General features: G+C 47.3%; 1 protein-coding gene across 1 annotated transcript; it reads left to right on the top strand.

Annotated features, from left to right (window-relative positions):
* The first annotated feature begins 1,048 nt into the window (after positions 1 to 1,048).
* On the top strand, positions 1,049 to 2,999 carry LOC142827829 (uncharacterized). The gene is made up of 2 exons (XM_075923864.1): positions 1,049 to 1,979; positions 2,175 to 2,999. The coding sequence occupies exons 1-2, from the start codon at positions 1,430 to 1,432 to the stop codon at positions 2,711 to 2,713; spliced, it is 1,089 nt and encodes a 362-aa protein (XP_075779979.1). The 5' UTR covers positions 1,049 to 1,429; the 3' UTR covers positions 2,714 to 2,999.
* Positions 3,000 to 19,247: the final 16,248 nt, after the last annotated feature.

The following is a 19,247-nucleotide window of genomic DNA, read 5'->3' as shown; positions in this document are numbered from 1 at the left end:
TGAATCTTTTCTACTTTTGCTATTTTTTTTTCAGATAGGGTGACCAGAAATGGGCACAATAATCAAGGGCAAACACATACTTTCTATTTATCTAATGGGATCACTATTATCCAGTATTGCTTTTCTTAATACCATTCACCATCTTACTTCCTGTTTTATTTTCTGTTGAAAGAGCTTTAGGGCAGGACAGATGGATAGAGATAGAATTGCAAGGGTATGGTGGGTCTAGAAGAGGGATAAATGGTGATCTTGGATAAACGAACGAAAAATGTGCAACCTCACCTTAATTCTAAGGTGTGAGGTCTCTGTTGGCATATGTCCTTTCTTGAGATGATGCAGAGTAAGGCAGAACATAACTAAGGTGCTGGAGTCCTTAGACACCGCAATAAATAAAATCTTTGCATCCTTCTTTCATGTTAGGTTATTTTATTGAAAATTCAAATTCACAAAACAGAAGATCCCATTATCCCACTCATATTCCAGAGCAGTAAAGTTTGTTTTTATAATTCTCCCTCTCCTATGCAGTCCCAAAGCATGTAGGAGGCTTTTATTACATTTCAATTCAATAGCTTTCTTTTGTCACACAGCCCGGGAGTACTGGGCACAGGCTAGCAAGAGGGAGAGGGAAGGTGGGGAGTACTGATTCAGGAAATGAGATGAAAAACCAAGAGAGAAAAAAATATTTACAGAGATGAGTTTTGAATCTGGAATCAGCTGAAGACACATTTCTACAAGGTAGATCTCTCCTTCGTGCAGTGATCCTGCCTACTGGCCTGCAGTATGTGACAGGCCAGAAAGCAAGAGTACAGTATATCTATAATAAATGACTGGAGTTTAATCACTACAGGCAGTCTTCGGGTTACATGGATCCGACATACATCGGATCCCTACTTACAAACGAGGTGAGGCAACCCCGCACTAGCTGCTTCCCCCCAGCAGACCAGGGAGACGCAAAGCTAGCACCCCCCTCCCCAGCAGACAAGGGAGACAGAGAGCGGCTTTTCTCAGCAGACACCTCAGCTTGAGAATAAAGGACTGAGGGTATGTCTACACTAGAAAGTTAGTTCGAACTAACGGACGTTAGTTCGAACTAACTTTCCTATGCGCTACACTAGCGCTCCGTTAGTTCGAACTTAATTCGAACTAACGGAGCGCTTAGTTCGAACTAGGTAAACCTCATTTTACGAGGACTAACGCCTAGTTCGAACTAGCTAGTTCGAACTAAGGGCTGTGTAGCCCTTTAGTTCGAACTAGTGGGAGGCTAAGGCTTCCCAGGTTTCCCTGGTGGCCACTCTGGCCAACACCAGGGAAACTCTATTGCCCCCCTCCCGGCCCCGGAGCCCTTAAAGGGCCACGGGCTGGCTACTCACTTTGTGCCAGTTGCAAGGCTGCAAGCACCCGTGCCTGCACAGCCTGCACCTGCCACACAATGAGCCAGCCATCCGAGGGCTCCCAGCCCTCCACTGCTCCCCACGACCAGCCTGGCGGCTCCCAGGAGCCTGCCCGGGGGCGCAAAAGGCGGGCGCCCGCCTGGTCAAGTGCGGAGATCGTGGACCTCATCGAGGTTTGGGGGGAAGCCTCCAATGTCCACGATCTCCGCACTAGCCACCGGAATGCGGCCGTCTATGGACGCATGGCTGCCAGCCTGGCCGCCAGGGGCCACCAGCGCAGCCGGGAGCAGGTGCGCTGCAAGATTAAAGACTTGCGGCAGTCCTACTCCCGGGCCTGCCTGCCAGGGGCTGACCCGGAGGCCTGCCCCCACTTCCATGCCCTGGACCGCCTCCTGGGGGCTCATGCCGTCCCTGCCCCCCGGGACGTGATTGACCCCGGGGCAGAGGGACCGCTCCTGGACACCGAGGAGGAGCAAGAGGGCTCTGAGAGCCAGGAGCCTGCTGCCAGCCTTCCCAGGACCCGGGACCCCCGAGGCACCCCACAGAGCCGCTCGCCTGCATCATCAGAGGCCGGGGAGGCGTCCACCTGTGAGTACCCTCGTGTTCCCCTTATGTGTACGGGGGGCTGGGGCGAGAGGGAGCCCCGGGACCGTGCGCCTGGGCCTTGCCCACCACGGAGCAGCAGCTGGGGATCCTGCAGGGGCCCTGGCCTTGCAGAGGGGAGCTGGGTTTCACACACCTGGGCCCCTGGGGTCATTGACCGCTGGTCTTCTTGCACCACAGCTGCAGCACCGGGGACTGCAGGGCGCACCACCCCGCCTGCAGCAGCCGCCCGCGCCCGGGCAAGCAGGACAGCCAGGAACCAGGAGGACTACCAGAGGCGGCATCTCCGGTTCCTGGACCGACAGCTCCGTCTCCAGGACCACTGGGTCCAGGAGGACCTCAGGCTGCGCCAGAGGAGTCTGGAGGCCCTGGAGGAGCAGGGCCGTGCCCTGCGAGGCCACCTCCAGAGCCTGCTAGACCGCTTTCCATTTCCTCCTCCCCCTGCTCCCCCTCTTGCTCCCCCTCTTGCTCCCCCTGCTCCCCCTCTTGCTCCCCCTCTTGCTCCCCCTCTTGCTCCCCCTGCTCCCCCTCTTGCTCCCCCTGCTCCCCCTCTTGCTCCCCCTCTTGCTCCCCCTGCTCCTCCTGCTCCTCCTGCTTCCGCTCCTGCTTCCTCCACACCCCCTGTCCTCTCTGCCCCCCCCTCCACAACCATTCCCCACCGACGCCCCCGGACCCGCAGTGTGGCGAGACGGGAGAGGCACCCAGACTCCCACCCCTGAGCTTTCCTTTCCCTTCCTCCCTTCCCTCCCCTCCCCTTCCAGCTCCCTCGTCCCAGGTTTCCCCCTCCCTTCTCCCACCTTCATTCCTCCCTCCCCCACCCCAGTTCTGTGAAATAAACAGACGTTTTTGTTGGAAAAACAGGTGTCTTTATTTGACAGTAGGTAGGGAGGGGAAAGGGGAAGGGGGGGGTAGGGTGGAAGAAGGCCCCGGTGGGGCATGCAGGGAGAGGTCAGTCCTCCTCCTCCTCCACCTGGAAGCTCTCCCGCAGGGCTTCCCGGATCCGGATGGCCCCCCGCTGGGCTTCCCGGACGGCGGCGGTGCGGGGCTGACCGTAGTGTCCAGCCATGCGGTCAGCCTCAGCCATCCAGGCTGGCAAGAAAGCCTCCCCCTTCCGCTCACACAAATTGTGGAGCACACAACATGCCGCCACCACGGGAGGGATGTTGTGCTCGGCCAGGTCCAGACGGGTGAGGAGGCATCGAAAGCGGGCTTTCAGTCGCCCGAAGGCCCCCTCCACCACGATGCGGGCCCTGCTCAGCCTGTTATTGAAGGCCTGGCGGGAGGGATTGAGGTGTCCCGTGTAGGGCTTCATGAGCCAGGGCTGCAGTGGGTAGGCGGCATCCCCCACCAGGCAGACGGGCATGTCCACGTCCCCGACCCTGATGTGGCGGTCGGGGAAGAAGGTCCCGTCCTGCAGCCGCTGGCACACGGAGGAGTTCCGGTACACCCGGGCGTCGTGTGCTTTGCCGGACCAGCCCACATTTATGTCCGTCAACTGTCCCCGGTGGTCACATACGGCCTGCAGGATGACGGAGAAGTACCCCTTGCGGTTCACGTACCGGGACGCCTGGTGTTCCGGGGCACGGATGGGGATGTGCGTCCCGTCGATGGCCCCCCCGCAGTTGGGGAAGCCGAGGGCGCCGAATCCCCGGATGACGGCATCCGGGTCGGCGAGGCGGACCACCCTGCGGAGCAGCACCCGGTTGATGGCCTTGACCACCTGCGGAGAGAGACACAGCAAAGCGTCAATCAGTGGGGCGCCCGGGTGGCTGGGAGCGTGCGTGCCCTGGCAGTGCCCCGCGCCCCACTCCCGGAAGCAACCCCCCTGGCGGCGTGTAGTACGGCCGGGACAGCCCGACCCCTCCGGTGCGGGGCGCTTTCGCCTCCTCCCGCCCCCCCCTTTGTCCCTGGGGCGGCCCATCCCCTCCTCGCAGCCCCCCTCCCCCCCGGCTCGGTGGCCGACGAGCGCCGTACCTGCATGAGCACTGCTCCGACAGTGGATCTCCCCACGCCGAACTGGTTCCCGACGGATCGGTAGCTGTCCGGCGTGGAGAGCTTCCAGAGGGCGATGGCCACCCGCTTCTGGAGGGGGATGGCGGGCCTCATGCGAGTGTCCCTTCTTTGCAGGGCAGGGGCGAGCCACTCGCAGAGCTCCAGGAAGGTGTCCCTCCTCATCCTAAAGTTCTGGGTCCACTGTCGGTCGTCCCAGCGCTCCAGGACGATGCGGTCCCACCAGTCGCTGCTGGTGTCCAGACGCCAGATGCGGCGGGGCACGCCGGTGCCGGGGCGCCGCCGCGGCTCCTCCACGGCCCCCAGGGCGGCCAGGCGGAGAGGCAGGGGGCTGACGTTCCCCAGGTGGTGCCAGGCAGCCTCGAGCCATTGCTGGCAGGCTTGCAGCAGCAAGTCCAGAACGTGCACCAGAAGGTGCAGGGCGAGCCGTGGCTCCATGTTGCCACCTGCGGCGGTCCCCCCCGAAGGGAAGCACCGACACAGACGGGCACAGAGACCGACGCTTTGCTGTCCCTCGGCGAGGTTGGCAAGCAAGCAGGAAAAGCTGAGAACCGGCTGTCCAGGGGGGGTCCCTTTAAGCACGAGCCTCAGATAGCCTCAGACAGCAGCCACACAAAGCAACTGCTGACCTGATGCCCTGCCAGAACCGGTTTCAGCTGCCCTTAAATGCCCCCCTGCGTCCAATCAGTGTGGACGCGCTAGTTCGAACTAGCAAAACGCTAGTTCGAACTAGTTTTTAGTTCTAGATGCGCTAGTTCGAACTAGCTTAGTTCGAATTAACTAATTCGAACTAAGTTAGTTCGAACTAGCGCTGTAGTGTAGACGTACCCTGAGGGAAGTGAGGTGTGGGAGAATAAAACTGAGCTCTGGAGAAATGTTTGGCTAGAGTTTCCCTTACAATATGTACCAGTTCCGACTTACATACAAATTCAACTTAAGAACAAACCTACAGTCCCTATCTTGTACGTAACCCGGGGACTGCCTGTATATCAATTTACCATAACATATCTACAAGGATCAGAGCTATGAGAACTATCATGTCACTACACCAACGTGTATTTACAGAACTAAGGCAATTATTGCTGCTGCCGCTGCATTGAGGCTAATAGGAATCCCTGCTTGACGATCAATATTACTGTTTGTTTTCTAGAAGACTCCATTTTTTAAGCCTATAGGGATAGATTTTGCTGTGCTACACTAGTATAAATACAGAGCAACTCAATTGCTTCTGTGGGCTTACTCCAGATTTATACCAGCGTAACTGAGAGCAGAACTTTCCCTGTTGTTTTCCGTGTAAGACATCCAGTTTTCTTCCTCTTTTCTCACTGAACTATTATGAGCATGATATATTATATCCCCTACAATTCTACACAATATCTCAGAAGTGAGCCTTTTCATTTAGGGACGGTATCAGTTAATTTGTTACTGGTTTCCTCATTAATTATTACTCTTGTCTGAGAGCACAAATAGCAGCATATGGGTTCCTTATCGACATTATCTCACATAAAGATCAGTTAAGGCACTGTGATAGTGTTGCCTGGGCTGCACTCCAACCATATCTAGGTATTTTGCATAGCCTTCTCATTTCCTTATAGATTCAGGCATAGGCAAGTTGGAAAACAAGTCCCGAAGGAACCTATTGAAATGTATCTCATTATGTATGAGGAATTGCAGAGAATAAGATGATGTAATATTGATTGTCCGTTAATACGGAGGCTGGGAATGTCAGCCAAAGGAATTAAGCTCATGAATAGCAGATGAAGAGAAAATAATGAGAGGATTGGTGTAGTAAATGAAGACATAAATGCATGTAATACGAAGAAAGCGGCATTTTACTCTGACCCCCCAAGACTTGCTCTCATATTAGTGTACAGTTTTAGTAGTGTAATGATCATTAAGGCTGTAATCTCCATTACAAGAAACATAAAGATTCCTCTTACTCGTACAGCAATAGGCATTCCTGTTCAGTATTAATAAAATTGGTTCCACCGATCATTATGATTCTTTGGTTTAATCGTTGTTGCGTTTATTCTGCTTTCAAATGATGCAGTTTCAGTCAGAACAGTGTGCCAGTCACCTTCATTTTAACAGCTTGTTTTTTTCCAATGCCTTAATACAATCCCTTTTAGTGTACATAAGAGCTGTCATCATGGCCCATTTAAGCAGATGTGGAAAAAGCTTCATCATGTCAGCACATATACACCAGTTGTTGCTTTTGTATTTTTCTCTTTCTTTGATAAATACTACCACTTCTTTGTAGTGGAGGACTACTTACAAGCATTTCCACAACGTGTGAATGTACCAAGAGTCCTTCCACATCTGCACTGTTCTTTGTTTCATACTTTATGTATTCAGGTAGAGGGGGCAGGGGTCTGATACAGTTAACGCCACATTTTAAAATATCTAAGTACTTGCTTTACTTTTAGAGGAGAAAGAAGTATGTGTCTGCACTCTGGAACACTGCTACAGGAGAACATATGACCTTCTTTCTTCTCCACCCCTCACTATTAAATCAGCAGTTTCCTGTTTTAAGTTTTTATTGTTATGGAGAAAATGGTTCTGTAAGGAAAGGCTTGACTTAGAAGTGATTAGCCTCACTAAATCACACGCATGTGCACACACACACACATACACACAAACACAGAGAGAGAGAGAGAGAGAGAGAGAGAGAGAGAGGGTATGTCTACACTACCCCGCTATTTCGAACTAGCGGGGTAATGTAGGCATACCGCAATTGCAAATGAAGCCCGGGATTTGAATTTCCCGGGCTTCATTTGCATAAGCCGGGCGCCGCCATTTTTAAATCCCGGCTGGTTCGAACTCCGTGCCGCGCGGCTACATGCGGCACGAACTAGGTAGTTTGAACTAGGCTTCCTAGTCCGAACTACTGTTACTCCTCATTCCACAAGGAGTAACGGTAGTTCGAACTAGGAAGCCTAGTTCGAACTACCTAGTTCGTGCCGCATGTAGCCGCGCGGCACGGGGTTCGAACCAGCCGGGATTTAAAAATGGCGGCGCCCGGCTTATGCAAATGAAGCCCGGGAAATTCAAATCCCGGGCTTCATTTGCAATTGCGGTATGCCTACATTACCCCGCTAGTTCGAAATAGCGGGGTAGTGTAGACATACCCTGAGAGAGTTCTGAAAGTGCATCTTTATTTATCAGCTATGAGTATGGGGAAGGTGGGGCTGCCTTAACTTATCCCCTGTCTGCATGCACCAATATCTATTCTCTTTACACTCAGCAGTTACTGTCACCCTCTAGCCAGACTTCAAAGTGCTCCCCCTTTGAGGTAACAAAGATCCACACAAGAATCCAAATGGAATATGAAGTTACTTTGCTGGGTCAAATCTTTTTGCAGAGTCTGTTCGTCTTTGCCTCTTTCCAGGTTGTAGAATTAATTCTCCAACTGGAGTCATTTATAAAGTCTTTCCTCTTGATTGTGGGGGGTGAAACCAAACCATCTCTAGAAGAATTCAAACTCGGTTGGGCTGTAGTAGACCAGGGACCTTGAGCCTTTATGTATGTATTTATTTATTTAGGATGCTCTCTTGTTCTCCAGAATCTGAAATTCTGGCCTTTACTGTTGTGGAGAAAACCTTGAAGATGTGAACTAAGTGTAAGCTGCTACAGCAGGTCCTGTCTGTATCTGCAGAAAGCCTGAAACAGGAGCAGAGAGATATTACTTTCCCCAGCCATTTCATTGAGCCATGAACTCAGATGCCCCCGATGATCATTCAAAAATTGACATCATTAAAAATTTTCCCTGATATAAAAGCACAGAAGGAAGGAGAGAAAGATCACAGATATGCACAAATCTACTGCCTAAAAGGCAAAGAATGGAGCCAGGTGGTACACAAAGAGGAAAACCATCACACAGAGCCCAGTGAGGCATCTGAAACCACCATCCAGAGAATATTTGCCAGAGGATGTTGTGAAAACAGTGCTCAAAAAAGAACAAGATAAATTCATGAAGGTTAGGTCCATCATTGGCTATTAGCCAGAATGGATAGACATGGTGTCCCTAGCCTCTGTTTGTCAAAGGCTGGGAATGGATGACAGGAGAGGGATCACTCCCTCTGGGGCATCTGTCATTGGCCACTGTCAGCAGACAAGATACTGGGCTAGATGGGCCTTTGGTCTGACCCAGTATGGCCAGTCTTATGTTCCCAACCAGCAAGCACTTCCAAACAGCATGGAACAGGACTGGTCAGTAGTGTGTATATTGCTAAAAGCTTCTCCTCTGACTATAATGGCAGCTGTTCCTCCTTCTCCTGGAGGGTCTCTGTAAACTCATGCAGCCATCACTGCCTCAGTAATTTGGTATAATACATTTAGATTTCTGCAAGGCATTTGACTTGGCTCCACATCATATTTTGATTAAATAACTAGAACAATACGAAATTAACATTGCACACATCAAATTAAAAACTGGATAAATGACAGATCTCAAAAATGTCATTGTAAAAATCGCCATCAAGTGGATAAGTTTCACAAAGATAGGTTCTTGGTCATGTGCTATTTAATATTTTTATCGGTGACATGGAAGGAGGAATAACATCATCAATGGCAAAGTTGCAGATGAGACAAGTGGAGGAGAGACAAATAATGAAGATGACAGATTGCAGATCTGGATCTTTTTGTGAGCTGGGGGCAGGAAAACAATATGCCTCTTAATCCAGCCACATGTAAAGTTATAGTTGTAGGAACAAAGAATGTCGGTCATGCCTACATGATGGGGGGTGCTGGATGAGAAGAAGTGTCTCTGAGAAAGATTTGGGAATGGGGTGGATAGGTAATCAGCTGAGCATGAGCTCCCAATGCAATGGCTAAAAGCGGTGATGCAGTTCTTGGATACAAAAACAAGAGAATATTGAGTAGGAGTATTTGGCACTGGTGTGACCACTGCAGGAACACTGTGTCCAGTTCTAGTGTCCACAATTCAAAAAGGATGTTAATAAACTGGAGAGGGTCCAGAGAAGAACCATAAGAATGACTGTGTAACCAGGGGCAGATATAGGTCAGGGCGAGCGGGGCAGCCGCCCCGGGCCCCACGCTTCAAGAAGCCCCACGCATGCGCGTGGCGCTACAGCGCATGTGCCGTGTCAAAGGGAGGGGCCCTGCAAAATTGTGCTGCCCTGGGCCCCGCAAAATCCTTATCTGCCCCTGTGTATAACCCAGAGGCAATGAGACCACGAGAAGGAGAGTGAAGGCTGCTCTATAGCCTTAGCTAGGGGTCAGGTGGTTTTTAGTTGATGGGGTAGAGGCTCATGACTCTAGCCATTAAGGTCTCAGGTTCAATCCTAACTGCTGAAAACCAGGATCCATGGGTATTAAAATGATAAAACGTGCCTTATAGGGAAAGCATACAACATGCATTTAGCCTGTAATAAAGTGCTGCAAGAGGTCATTGGAGCCAGTGCAGAAGGTGGACTACAAAAAGGGCCAGATAAATTTGTAATCAAAATTATGTGTATAAATACATCTGATACTTCTCAATATAAGGTAATTAGCACAGCTATCAAAAATAAACTCTCCCACTTGTATAGTATTATAATGCAATTTGTTAGGTCCATTTGTTTGGGGGGAGGGGAGTTGTTATTGTTTTGTGTTGCATCTCCTCATTATCCTGCAAGACTGGGTATTGCCCAGTGTTGGAAATGGATATAGGCACTTAATGGACTTGATCACATTTCAAAGAGCGGGAAAATAGATTTGTTGTGTATTTGTCATTTCAGTAGATAGAAATTCTCCCAGCTTGTTCGAACCGAACTATTGTGATAGACCAAAATTAACTCATTGCAAAAATGCCAAAAACTCTTACAAACCCTCTCAGCTAACCAGTCATCAGGAAAATTATAGGTGTATTAATTTGTTTGTTTCTGACTGGCGGTAGTGATTTCCAAATGTGTGCAAACGACTGCACCACAGGTACTAGCTTTTATTCCCTCAGTAAGCAGCAGCCATTTTAAAAAGCATCAGGAAGAATTTCAAAAAGCGATTATTATTTTGAGCATTGTATATGATGAGAGAATCTCTCTGAAACCAAAACAAAGCCATTACAGCTAAAGGGGCAGCCACCAAGTCAGCTGCATGGTTGCTTTTCATTCCCTTTGTGAGATAAGAGATTCCAAACAATTTTAGAACCTTCAGAAGCTCAATGTTTTTTTAATGGTTATCTGAAAGCAAAGTATGTTTTTAAAACAGACACAATGGCCTTAATAGCAGTTGCCACGTTGGGCCACTCCAGATCTGTTCATACCCCAATCTTTTTCTCAAATAGGCTTACAGGTGAATCAGCCACCTCTCTGTGGCACTGTATCTCCCTCCACTGGAAGGGCTTGGGGTCCACATGGATGAAAGGGATAAAGAATGAGTGAGCTGGGGGAGGAGTGGAAAATCTGCAGTCAAAAACAGGGGTGGCATTGGGAAAAAAAGGCACATTTTCCCTTTCTAGCTCCAGGGGTCTGGTCCTTTCCTCTGTGTTTCTGAAGGCAATTGCAGCTAGAAATAGTGTCTGATTCAACAGGGGCTTGAGGTTGGATTGGAACTGTTGATTTAAGCCAGTGGTGTGTAACCTTTTTTCAACCACAACCCCCATATACTTGTGTTGCAATCCCCAAGATAATTTGAGCAGCACGGCACTTTGATCCAGGCAGCTGGGCGCTGGACACGGCTGTTGGCAGCCCCACAGCGCAGTGCGGCACTTAGATCCAGGCAGCTGGGGGATGGACCCGAATGTTGGCAGCCCCTCAGCAAGGTGCGGTGCACATTTTGCGTAGCTTTTTCCGAAAAACAGATGTAGTCTAGATGTACCCTAAATGATTATTTAAGCTGGTTGCAAAGATCCTTTGGGGTTAGCTGCCCTTGCCCTCAGCTTAAAAATCCCTCCAGCCTGGGTTCAGTGCTTCCTCCCCGTTCAGTCTGTGTTCTGTAGGTGTTTCCAAGGATCTTCTTTGAGTGGGGAGTTAGTGAAGAACCGTGATGATATCACTCCCCTGCCTTAAATACCTTTTGCATATGGCAGGAACCCTTTGTCTCCCAGTTTTGTTCCCACACCAGTCAGTGGTAAAATACTTATATTCCAAGATGGAGACCCACACCACGTAATCTGCTCACATGCCCCGGTAGTGTCATATCAGCCATGAGTCAGAGGCCATGTCTATACTATGAGATAAGGTCAAATTTATTAAGGTTGACTTTTTAGCACCTGATTTTGCAAAGTCAAAGGTGCATGTTTCCACTGTGCACAAGAATTCGACATACTTTAAAGTAGTGTATCCTCAGTAGGGTGGCTACGATTGGCTTTGAGAGTAATGCACTGTGGGTAGCTATCTCACTGTTCTTGCTGCACCTTCGTATTCTGGATTATACACCCAGTGCATGCTGGGACCAAAACTGTGCAGTGAGTTGTTCTTGGTACATGTTGTCAGCATTTCATAATGCATTCATCTCCTTCCTCCCCCCACCTCCACTTGAAAGCACTGGCAAACAGTCTTTTTGCACCCTTTCCCCCCCTGGTTATCCATACAGACACCATAGCAGAGTAAGCATGGAACCCATTCAGTAGCAAAGTATTATGGTAATCATATTAACTATGGTGTGCCTTATACTGGAGTATATCCAGAGTGTATCCAGGATCTGCCACAATGAGGAAGAATCTCAGGAGAGAATCTCGGGGGGAGGGAGGGAGAGAGAGCGCTCCCAGAGACAAAGGAGGGAAAAACCCAAATTCCTTTGTCCCAGTTTGAAAGTGCTACCTACATTCCTATTGGCCACTCCACCTGGCTAGGTGTAGTTAACCCCTTAATCCCCTGGCTGCTGGATAACCCTCATAATCATGACAGCGGGACACTTTCCAGAAGCCAAGAATACCAACTTTCAAAGTGCTGCATTTGCTCTACTGCAAAGTTGACCATGCAAGGAGAAATTAACTCCTTGTGAAAATAGGAGAATACAAATAAACTTTACTGGCTCTTAAAGTTGGCAGAATGGGCTTGGCAGTGTAAACTCATTGTTTAGAAAATCGACCTAATGCGGCTAAGTTTGACCTAAATTCCCATTGTAGACAAGGCCAGAGGCTATTTGTAGTGTCCTAAGGAAGGCTCCCTGGTGGAAGATAAACTTTTCCTAATGCCTATTGTTTTCTCTAATGGCCCTTCCCAGTCAGCCACCTAGACTGACTGCATTCTGCCTAAAGAGCATTCCCCAGTTATAAAAACACATTTGTAATACAAATATACAGCTAGCGTTCCTAACTTCTCATACAAAAAATGATACATGCATACAAATAGGATAATCACGTTCACTTAATCATAATCTTTTCAGTGATATTTTACATGGCCTATTTTGCATAAAATACATCATAATTATGTGATAATCATATCATAGTATTACTGTGAAGACTATGGGGTGTACTGTCACAAATAGGTAACAATTAACAACTTGTGGGGATTCCCCAAGCAGCACAGAGCAAATGTAACAGCTACATGTAATTCCCCTAGGATGCACCCTTACCTCGAAATAAGCTACACAATTTGTGTTATGGAAATTGCAAAGCTTATTTCAATGTAATTTTGAAATAGCTTATTTCAAACTGTTGTGATGTCCACACAGCGCCAAATTTCAAAATAAAGCACTATTCCAAAAAGTGCCTTATCCCTCATGGAATGAGGGTTACAGGAATGTTGGACTAGCATGTCCAATATTTCAAAATAACAAGCGTGTTTAAAGACATGGAATTGCTATTTTTGGATACTTCTGGTATCCAGAAATAGTGCTGCTGTATAGAGGTAGCCTGAAAGCCCCCATGGTGTCATAGAAAAATCCCATTTTAAGTTATGTATGAGTTAGAATAAAGAATAATAATATAGTAATTTAGGTATTATATGTATTGATGTATTTTATTATGATGATTTGCTCTGCCAGCCCCCTTTCTGAAAGCAGAAGGGAATGGCCTAGCCCTACTGTGTCATTGGTAAAGGTGCCTCAGGCAGAATCTTGTATATGAAGCTGATTCCCAAGCACGAATAAATCCTTATGGTCACCACTTTGTTACAGATTTAAAATTAGCATTGTGAAATAAGTAAGAGTGTGATGATTGTTCTCTTTATTTTGTAACTTGAAGTTCCTGCTTAAATGTTCATACTGTTTCTGAGTTACAAAGAAATCAACCCTGTTTTGTGTGTAAATGCTGAATATGGGTTAGAAGATAAGTGAAGACCATCACTGCACCAGATGTTCTAGGGAGGAACGGAGGACAGATGTAAAGGCGGCAGAAGATTGCTGTATACCCCTATAAAGAGACGAGAGGAAGGCAGATTGACCACTCTAAAAGATGAGGCAAGCACCTATCATTTGGGACAACATGGCTGTGATCAAAACCAGCATGGGGTAACTCCCTGAGGATTTGATGAACGAATAGAAGAATGAGAACAACAGCTTAAGAAAACAAGCACTCATCAAACAGCAATTGATTACAGCATGATGGTATGAAATTCACTGATCCCAATAAAGGAAAACTACTATAAAATGGGCTGCTTTGCCATGGTTTCTGGGTTTGTCCTGCCAAGACTTTCCCATGTGCTTCTTATAAGCATAACAACTGCATAGGGAAGGGAAACTGGTCAAACTCCTTTGTGCTACAGCTATTCTTGGCTGCAAGAAGAGACCTTTGAGGATGCAGCCAGCCAAGAGTCAACCCAATCCTGTAGCTTATGCCTGAGACTGAACTAGCCAACCCTTTAATGGAGGAGGCACAAAGATAATGTAAACCCTCTCACCACGGCTGCCTCTCTCACACACCATCACCAGATTCTGTGCCAAACAGAGCACAGGTGCTCTCCGAATCAGGATCATGGGTTTGACAGAGAGTGTGGGTAAGAGCCTCCCATTGTAAGAGCCTGGAAATTTCAATTTTGGGGGCATGATCAAAGCCCACCCCTTACAGTTGCAGAGGAGCTGAGCTGATATTGATACAGGCTGTTTGCAGGCCTGCCAATGGGGGGTGGACAAATGGGACAATTGCCCTGGTGCCTAGCATTTCAAAGGGTCCCTGAGTTCAGTCCTTGGCCTCTCTGAATTGCCACCAGAGCGCCATGGCAGATATTCCACGAGGCTCTGAGGGCTGGAGGGGAGCCCAGCACCATAGTCTGGGCAGTGCTAAGGATTAACTGCCCTTAGCCCCACCCTCTTCTAGCTGAGGTCCCGCCCCTTCTGGAGGCATAGGACTGATCCCCACACACACCCCTTTCCCCACACCTGTAGTGGCTGTAAGCTACGTTGGCTGTTTCACTTGAAGTTGTTAATTAATACGAAGTGTCCCGCTTGCGTTAATGTTGGAGTTCTGGTAATGTGATAGGTTTATTAACAACCTTAATTTTTGTAGTGACTATTGTCAGTTTAATGACCATGAAGGGCCTCGCATAAAAGATTGGCTACCATGAAAGTGAATAAACAGATACTAAATCTTCACAGCTCTTGTAGAACAAGGTCAAGCAATATGTGTGTATGTGAGCGAAATAATTAGTTTCACATACGACAGATGAATGACCCCAGACTGTATTACTTGCATACACAAGACTGCCATTTGACTTGCCCACAACTGATTAACTCATTTGCCATAAGTGAAGTTTTTCTATGTCATATCTGTCTGTGAATGTCTTATGAGCCCATCCCGAACAGCATGCAGGGACTCATTATTGTGCATTAGCACTCAGTCAGAATTGGAGCCCCTTTATTTTAAGTGCTGTACAACCCAGTACTAAAAATTCTAAACCACAAAGGTTACGTCTACACTGGCATGATTTTCCGCAAATGCTTTTAATGGAAAAGTTTTTCCGTTAAAAGCATTTGTGGAAAAGAGCGTCTAGATTGGCATGGATGCTTTTCCGCAAAAGCACTTTTTGTGGAAAAGCGTCCGTGCCAATCTAGACGCGGTTTTGCGCAAGAAAGCCTAATCGCCATTTTCGCCATCGGGGTTTTTTGCGCAAAACAATACCACATTGTCTACACTGGCCCTCTTGCGCAAAGGCATTTGTGCAAGAGGGCTTTTGCCTGAACGGGAGCAGCATAGTATTTCCACAAGAGCACTGACAATCTTACATGAGATTGTCAGTGTTCTTGCGGAAATTCAAGCGGCCAGTCTAGACGCAGCCAAAGTGTCAGAATGGACTATTTTGCCATGGAGACACTGATCATACATGATGCGAGATAGAGAATGAAACTAATAACTAATAATTCTTAGCTTACTTTACAGTTACTGAAAGTTCCAGAATGTCTAACTTTCCCCAAAAGTACCAGAATAGCATTTAGTGCATCCCAGTATGATGCATACCCTGGTACAAACACACAACAAGAAAAGAATGAAGTACAGTCAAATTAGATTCAGTTTTATATACATATCGGAGGCCTGATCCAGAGCCCACTGAAGCAAATAAGAAACTTTCTGTCACCTTCAGGTGGCTCTAGAACAGGTCCCTAATATATTTTATATGCCTTTAAAAAAAATAAGACCATCTTAGAGACAACTGATTGGCCTAACATTTCCATCCTTGTATCCACACACAGGATTAGCTGGACTATCATTATGCCATATTGTCTGGCTCCTTTGCCGAAAGATTTACTTCTAAGTGGCTGTCCTTGGACATCAGTCATGGGGGTAAAAACTAAGAAATGTTGCCCAGGAAACACTGTCAGGCCTGTGGGCAGCCTCATTTATTTAGGGTGTTTGCACAGGAGCAACCATTTATGATTTTAAATTACAGAAATGTTAAAATATGCACACAACCGTACATGGTAAGAGCACACTCTTTTGAAGCCAGCACCCACCTTGAAGCATTTAATTTTGATAAATCAAATGGTTTCCATAAACTCATGTATCATGTTTGGATTCAGAAAGTGAATTTTGCTACTAGAAAAAAAAAGCTAACCAAAATTGGCATTAATCAAGAAGCCAACCAGGTAAATATTACAAATATTTGCTGTCCAAAATAAGAAGCAGAAAAGACTGTTATGTTTCACATTTTTATTCAACTGTGAAATGTCAGTTATAACACTGTAGATGCGAGGGAAAACAGATCTGACACTGATCAGCCAGTTGCATGTTTTAAATTGAGAGAGTGAATTTAGTGCTTCTGAAAGTGAGGGACTAATGGCATTGATTTCAGTCAGACCTCATGCAGGCAAATGCTGTACCAGCTTCCATCACTCATTGCTTACAGTGCCCCTCTGTATTGATCCACCACGCCTCTGCTATTCCCATCCTGGCTTTCTCTTACAGCTCCATTCTGCATGCTGTTCAGCACCTCCTGTGAGGTGCTTAGAGCCTGCAGCTTGCATTGATTTTAGTGGGAGTTGAGAGCACTCAGATCCTTGCAGGGGGTATGCACCTCCTTTCAAAATGTGGCCCTTTAGATAGAAGACTGCCAGGCTGTACTACATGGTCTTGTGATGTGCACAAAGAGGGACTCTGAGGAGACCACAAGTATCATTTTTGCATTGCTAGATGTAGGAAGTAAGCCCAGCTCTTCAAAGCTGTAAGGCTGAAGTTACAGATATACAGGCAAATATCTACATTCATTGCCTCGCATCACACACACACAGCCCGAGATCCTCACACAGAGGGAATCCTCAACATGTAGAAGTAGGGGCTCAGGTGTTTCTGTGTCATTGCTCTCCTGGGCCCCTACCAGAAATTCATCACAGGGTCTAAACAGGAGGGGGCATGGAGTCTTAGGCCGTGTCCACACTCAGGGGTTCTTTCGAAAAAAGTGCCCTTTTTTCGAAAGAACTTCCCCTGCGTCCAGACTCAAGCCGCGTTCTTTCGAAATTATTTCGAAAGAACGCGGCTTTTCTTTCGATGGCGGTAAACCTCGTTTCACGAGGAAGAACGCCTTCTTTCGAAAGTTCCTCTTTCGAAAGAAGGCGTTCTTCAATGTAAAGAGGCCGTCTTCGAAAGAGAGCATCCAGACTCGCTGGGTGCTCTCTTTCGAAAAAGCGGATTTCCTCTATCGAAAGATCCGCCTGCTGTCTAGACACAGCCTCATTGAGTCAGAGAAGTCATACTGTGCGGGGCTGTATTATCTTTTGCACATAGCATGCCCTCTGAGGGCATATTTGGAGCAGCTGGGCCTAGACCCCCCAACTCTGCATCTCCTGTGAAACCACACTGCTTCATGAGGGAAGGAGCACATCAGAGATGGTGAAAAGCCATGGGGATAGATCTTTCTGGCCTCCAAAGGAGCCATGGGGGTCTGCAAGGCATGGGACCTGCCTTTTCCATTCCTAGTACATTTGTTCTGCAAAGAGCAAAAGAGCAACAGCAAATTCCACCGCTGCCCTTGCCGAAGTGAGGGGATCTACACAAGCAGATCTTCAAGGAGATTTTTCTCCTGTAAAACTTCCTACCATGGGTAAGAAGGAAAAGTTCCACTGAGGACATTACCCTTATGCCCTCATATGTATTATTGCCGCTGTTATAACTGACAAAGTGCCCAGCTCAGTGCATGAGACATACATAAAAACACAGGCCCAGTCCTGGGGAATCTCCCAATATAAGGACTCCCAGGGCACTTAATGGGCAAAGAAGCAGGCCCAATGAGACTGAAAAACATCAAAGCCATACACTGACAAAGGAGGACTTTGGGGCCCAATTCCACAAGGCCAATGCCTTCAATTTGCACTGCCAGGAGGGCACTTGGCCTACTGAGAATCAGAGCCCAAAGCATAATTTTAAAAAATTGAATATATAAGTACATCCCTAAAATGCATTTGCTCTCTTTGGAACCTGGCTCATTGAGGTGCTTCCAAGCATTCTTAAAGCTCTTTCCTCTAAGAAAAGGGAGGAACCAAAACCATCATTATTGCAAGAAATAAAGTGATTTACATGGATTAATGCATGCACGCCCCAACACCAGCTTGCATATATATCTGTATTTATCGGCACTACTTGTATAGTGCAAGGGGAGGAAATGCAAGCAGCTCTACTCATTGACTATAATATTCTCTGATTTATGTCATTATTTCCACTTAGTTTTTCAGTTCATATTTCAGGGCACAGTGTCTGGAACTACATGACCTCATATGGATACTAAAACTGGGGAAAACAGTTTATTATTCTGGCAGAGGGAAAGGGCAAGGAAAAAGCAATGGACAATTATCTTTTCTTCACCTGTTTGTGGAGATCACACTGCAACACCATCTTAACAGCCAAAACTCGATTTGGGGAAAGAAACCAATCAGAGCTGTTATTCAACAAAAAAACAGCTCCATGCATTCGGAGTTCCCTTCAAAATCCATTTCTGGCATGATTCAAAGTCTATTGTCATGCTTGAGCCCACAACTATGTAGCTATACAAATGCTAGATTGTGTTTTCATTGTACTGTACTATTACCTTTCCAAGAGCCTGCTGGAGGCAGCTGCAATTTCGTGCTTAGTTCATATGCAGCAACTTACAGAGAGGACTCATATTTTCCTCTCACTTGGGCCTTATAGTCCTACTTAACTTGAAGGTCCTGATCAGAGAAGTTACATCCTTAACATTCAACATGTATGTATATGTTTGTAGTTTCTAGACCTTGGAGACTTTCACTCTTGTTCTTTGTCTTGCTGCTTTCATCTGGACTGACCCAGAGTATCATAGTCTTGGGCCAGATGAAGTGATTTTCCCAACATCATATAGCATATGGGTATCAGACCCAGCACTTGAGAGGAAGAATGGTCCACTGGTTTGGGAAATTGCCCATGATTTGAGATATTTGCATTCTAGTCCTTGCTCCACCACAAACATGCTTAAGTTTCTGTGCCTCTGATCACCATCTACGGAAGTGGGACAACAGCACTTTCCAGGATGGTGCCAGGGGAAAGACATTAAAAACATGAGGTGCCCAGATACTAGTGTTCTGTTTGCCATGGATATGAGATTTCCCCTCTCTGTCAACAATTTTTTTTCATTGGAGCAAAGCTGCTCTGGGAGGGTATGCCTACACTACAATGTTAGTTTGAACACTAGCGCTCCGCTAGTTCGAATTTGAATCGAACTAGCGGAGCGCTTAGTTCGAACTAGGAAAACCTCATTTTACGAGGATTAAGCCTAGTTAGAACTAGCTAGTTCGAATTAAGGGGTGTGTAGTCCCTTAATTCGAACTAGTGGGAGGCTAGCCCTCCCCAGGTTTCCCTGGTGGCCACTCTGGCCAACACCAGGGAAACTCTATGCCCCCCTCCCGGCCCCGGACCCCTTAAAG

Source organism: Pelodiscus sinensis, chromosome 3, assembly GCF_049634645.1.
Source record: "Pelodiscus sinensis isolate JC-2024 chromosome 3, ASM4963464v1, whole genome shotgun sequence".
In the NCBI taxonomy this organism is placed as follows: Eukaryota; Metazoa; Chordata; order Testudines; family Trionychidae; genus Pelodiscus; species Pelodiscus sinensis.
Note: the sequence above shows the minus strand (reverse complement) of the source record. Positions and strands in the feature narration are given on the sequence as shown.